Raw genomic sequence first — 5,013 nt, forward strand, 5'->3', positions numbered from 1 at the left:
TTAGTAAAAGTATTTTCCAAAACTCTCAATTTTGGAAAACTTTGTCTGCATGAATTGGGGAGAGCAAAGCTAGATTTCCTGTCTTAAGATGAAGGTTTGCTCTTCTCTATATTGCAAAATAAGTACTTTAAAATTTGTTAGCATTCAAGCCTATATGTTTGAAAATTAGTAACGACTGTTCTTTTTTTTCCTGTACGCGGGCCTCTCACTGTCGTGGCCTCTCCCGTTGCGGAGCACAGGCCCCAGACGCGCAGACTCGGCGGCCATGGCTCACGGGCCCAGCTGCTCCACGGCATGGGGGATCCTCCCGGACCGGGGCACGAACCCGTGTCCCCTGCATCGGCAGGCGGACTCTCAACCACTGCGCCACCAGGGAAGCCCAGTAACGATTTTTATAAGGATAAAAATTCCATTGTACGTGCCTGTTAAAACTCCTTCCATCATCGATTTTATTCAAAATTCAAGGGGTTACCCCTTTAGAGGATAACAGACAAGAGGGTTGCTATCTTGCTCTTTATATTGGGCTCTTGATTTCTTTCTAATTTTTTTTTTTGAGAACCCAAAGCAACCCAAAAGAATACATTTACCATAAAATCCAGAATTTTCCGGTGTGTTCTTTAGTGTATATAGTCCCCATGCGATTATATACACTATTGGTACATTCGAAATTAAATATATTCCTAAATACAACATCATTTTTTTTTTTTTTTTTTTTTTTTTTTTACTGCCTGTTTGCCCTCCCCCTGGCGCTGGCCCGGCAGCCTCGGGGTGGGGGAGGTCGGTGAGGGGGCGATAAAATGGCGCAGGGGGCGGAGTGAGGTACAGTCGTTCACCTAGGCTTGGGCCCAGCTTGTGGAGGTGAACAGCTGAGGGACGAGGGGTTCGGCGTTCCTCGGCTGGGAGGGGGATGGGGGCGCCTGTTGCTTCTCCAGAGGGCCCCGCAAGCCGTCCGCCCCGTTGAGGGGTTGAGAGGCCCTCACCCTGGCGGGAGAAGGGCTCGTTCTCGTTTCTGAGGTGATGGCGGTGGCGGGGGGAGTGTCTCTGCCCCCGACCTCCACGTCGGCGGGCGATAGATGCCCCTCACCCTGCCGAGGCAAAGGGAGGCCGTCTGGTTACCCGAGAGGGGGAGTGAGGTCCGTTCTCCCTACCCAGTGGGGGTGGGGGGGCTGGAGGTGGAGGTGGAGGGAGTGCCTCTGCCCTCTACCCCACGGGGCCGGGAGGGTGTCGGTAGGCAGAAGATCGCAGTCTTTCCGGCCGCGCCTTGCGAGCGGGGGGCTGGGGGGTGGAGAGGCTGAGCCGCCCCAGGGGGGAGCGGAGGCCCGGGTCCAGCTGAGGTGTGGGGTGGGCAGCCATCCGCAGGGTGAGGGTGCACTGTGCTGCCCTGCTGGCGGGCCGCTTTTGCTCCTGCTGGGGAAGGGGTGGGCAGCAAGCCCCGCGCTTCTCCCGCCTTTCGCGGGAGGCGGGAACTCTTGGTCTTTTGGGAGGAGGGGAGCAGGAGGAGGGAAGTGCGAAGGCCCTGCCCCGAGGGCGATGCCGTGTCGCAGCGCTTCTGAAGGAGAGCTGGGGGCGGCCAAGCCGTATCCTACGAAGGGTGAACTGCGATCCCCCTCCCTCCTAGCGCTCGAGGACTGGAGGCGGCACCGGTTACTTCCTGGGCTGGAGGGCGGGCAGTTGGCACTGCAGGGTGGGCCCCGGAGAGGAAGTGATTGAGTTGCGTTCCTGCTGCCCCAGCCTGACCTCCAGTTTCCTCATTCACATCCGAGAACTTTATTGGACACGGTTCGGCGCCAGGGCCCGGTGGGCCCAACACACTGCGCCACGGCCCTGGCAGCCAGGGCTGCAGGAGGTGGTTCCATCCAACGCGTCTCAGGGCAAACGGTAACCGCACAACGCAACAGTCTACCTAAGATTACTATAGAGTTGGGAGACGGAGGGCTGCTCCATAGACGTATGAACAGGTCAAATCTTAATAAATAAACATCCAGTGAAGAGAAAATGACAACTCTAATTCATCCTTATACACAGAGCACTCTAGGGCAGATGGGTGGGGGCGGCCAGAGGCCTGCATCCTCACTGGTCAGGGGCCTGGACCGGGAGTGGTGGGCCCAGATGTCCACGGCACGGGGCGGACAGGGGCAAGGCTGGGGGCAACAGACGATGGGCACTAGGACACTGCGCATTTACAAGACCAACTACTGGCAGGCAGCTGCCCCGTGCGTGTGTGTCAGGCTGTTCGTTCTGGAATGAGGAGGGGGTGGTCTTTACATCATATTCTGTGGCTGGTGGGCCCAGAGGGGCTACTTTGTGGAGAGGATGAGGGCGACGATGAGACCATAGAGGCCGAGCACCTCGGCGAAGATGAGGATCAGGATCATGCCCACGAATAGCCGGGGCTGCTGGGCAGTGCCCCGCACGCCAGCGTCCCCCACGATGCCGATGGCAAAGCCAGCTGCCAGCCCACTCAGGCCCACGCTCAGGCCAGCGCCCAGTTGAAGGAAACTCCTGTAGAGACTGATGTCATCATTCAGGGAGTTGGCAATGAGGACTGCCACCACCAGGCCATAGATTGCGATGATACCGGCCATGACCACCGGGATGATGGACTTCATGATCAGCTCCGGCCGCATGACAGACATGGCTGCGATGCCGGTGCCACTCTTGGCTGTGCCATAGGCGGCACCCAGGGCGCTGAAGACCATGGCGGCCGAGGCGCCCATGACCGCGAAAAAGGAAGCGTACTCGGGGCCGCTCTTGGCCTCGGACATGTCTGCGGGTGAGGCGGGGGCGAGGTCGGGTCGGGCGCTGCGAGCACCGAGCTGTACGAAGCGAGCAATGAGACGGCCGGGAAAGCCTTTTTTTTTTTTTTTTTTTTTTTTTTAAAAAGGATCTTCCTTTATTCCATATATGGTTTAAAATATTTATTGAGCAGAGGAAAAGGAAGGGAGGTAAAAAGATGACACACATGATGATGTAACGATTTTATTCTAAGTTCTGGTGGACTTTGGACTTTAAATACGTGGCTGGATCTTTGATTCTCCACCAGGCACTGATGGGGAAATTTCTTGTTGTAATTTTTTTTGTTCCATCTGCTGTAAAACCTGATGGTATTCCAGTTTCTGAGCCTCAAGTTGGTCATGCTGACGTTGTAGCTCTTCTTTTTGTTTCTGAAGCTCATCTGCCTTTTTCTTAAGTTCAGTTTCTTGTAGGGAGATAAGATTTTCATATTCCTTCAGTTCTTCCTCTGTGAAGAACTGTTGTTGATCCAATGTCTCAGCCCGGAGAGATACTCCAGTGGAAGTTATGGGTGACACATCCTCTTCTTTACAGGTGGCAGCCTGGCAACTCCTCAGCCCGGAGAGATATTCCAGTGGAAGTTATGGGTGACACATCCTCTTCTTTACAGGTGGCAGCCTGGCAACTCCTGCAGAAAGTCCAGCAGAGCCCCACTCACACCGGGCCACCCACAAAGCCGTGGACCCTCACACCCTCCCACCAGCACAGCCCCGAGACTGCTGACGGGGCAGAGAATATCTTTTTTTTTATTTTTTTTATGAATATATCATTATATACACATTCACAAAATTTACACAGCTTATGTCATACTGTAACAAACTGGTACATCACACGCAGAGAACAGCTTAGCAGTCTGCTCACAATGTTAAAAACCAACAACAAAACACCATTATAGAAGGACAAAGTTCTATTATACATAATCTGTACTGAAATCATAAGCATCATCTTCCTCTTCAGTCATTTTATCCAAGATGAAAGATGGTGCAGACTGCTTATCTGCTTGAGAGTCCTCAGGCAGTGCCTCGCAGGCCTCTTCTGCAGGGGACATGTCTGAGCTCTTTTCATCACCGTCTTCGTCAACACATTCCTGGTCAGTGTTGACATCTTCATAGTCCCCCGCCGCCTCCTGCTTCGGTTCTTTCTGTTTCGGCAATTCTTCAGGTATGTCCTTTTCCTCTATCACTCCATTTGTCAGACCCGATGACTGGAAAAGGATGCTACTGGCTAAACGAGGGCCCCTGATGGCTTGTATGCTGTGTGCATTGTTCTTTTCCAGTTCTTCCAGATTAAAGCCCCATTTCATGTCTGTCACAATGCTCTCATTAAAATGTGGAGGAGTCCAGGATGTAGGGGGATGGCAAAAGTAACTTAAGAAGGCACCTGTCCACTCAGACCACAGCAGTTTGGCAGCACCTTCTACATTTGGGCTTCCACCTTTTTGGTGCAGTCCTCTTCTCTGAGCAAATGAAGTAAAAAATTCCAGAGAATTCTTAAAGTCTGGGACAGTAAATTTCAGTACTACCTGTCGAGCATCAGCACGGGACAGGATGGTGCTAGCAGCCTCCATTGGTTTTACTACCTCAATACTTGCTGGACTTCTCAGAGCGAGTGCAATAGCAGAGTTAAGTGGAGACACGATGAAACTTGGACTATCTATGATTGTGATTTGTTTGTCCAAGGGGACAACCTGCATGTTCCTTGTAAGTCCCATGGATACACCAACATTGCATATCCGTTCTTGTTTTAAGCTATTGATGATGCTGCTTTTCCCCACATTTGGGAAACCAATTACCCCAACGTGAATGGCTTTGCCATAAGTCTCCTGAAAACCCGGGCCCCCAAGGCGGCGAGGACGCACCGACGCATCGTGACCCACGGAGTACGACGTCGGGCACGGACATCCTCTCCTGGTCACGCGTAGCAGGACGTGTGTGTGGGGGGCGGGGGGTGTCTCCGCGGGCCAAGGGACACCAGGGAGTGCTGGTCGACCGGCGCAGACCTCCCCCTAACCCTCCCAAGGAGCTCAGCGGCGGCCCCACAACACACGGCGCTCCACATTCAATCTCCGGTGAGAGCAGGCCTCGCCCACCGCTCCGAACCAGCGGGACGGTCGCCGCCAGCGTCGCCGGCCTCCCGGAACTCTGGCCCGCGCCTGGCGGGCGAATCACATCCCTCGCCAAGTTCGCCAAAGCTCAGGAGGGAAGGGACAATATAAAAGCG

At 53.9% G+C, this 5,013-nt stretch overlaps 2 protein-coding genes across 2 annotated transcripts; both read right to left on the reverse strand.

Moving 5' to 3' along the window:
• Positions 1 to 1,751: 1,751 nt before the first annotated feature.
• On the reverse strand, positions 1,752 to 2,866 carry LOC308610980 (V-type proton ATPase 16 kDa proteolipid subunit c). The gene has a single exon (XM_081259934.1). The coding sequence runs from the start codon at positions 2,763 to 2,765 to the stop codon at positions 2,298 to 2,300; it is 468 nt and encodes a 155-aa protein (XP_081116060.1). The 5' UTR covers positions 2,766 to 2,866; the 3' UTR covers positions 1,752 to 2,297.
• A 684-nt stretch (positions 2,867 to 3,550) lies between these two features.
• LOC308610982 (guanine nucleotide-binding protein-like 3) lies at positions 3,551 to 4,663 on the reverse strand (the record flags this gene model as incomplete). The annotated part of the gene is made up of 1 exon (XM_081259936.1): positions 3,551 to 4,663. A coding segment is annotated over one exon (960 nt), but the record flags the coding sequence as incomplete, so codon positions are not given.
• Between the last annotated feature and the right edge of the window lie 350 nt (positions 4,664 to 5,013).

Source organism: Mesoplodon bidens (genome assembly GCF_964165515.1).
Source record: "Mesoplodon bidens genome assembly, contig: HAP1_SCAFFOLD_363, whole genome shotgun sequence".
NCBI lineage: Eukaryota > Metazoa > Chordata > Mammalia > Artiodactyla > Ziphiidae > Mesoplodon > Mesoplodon bidens.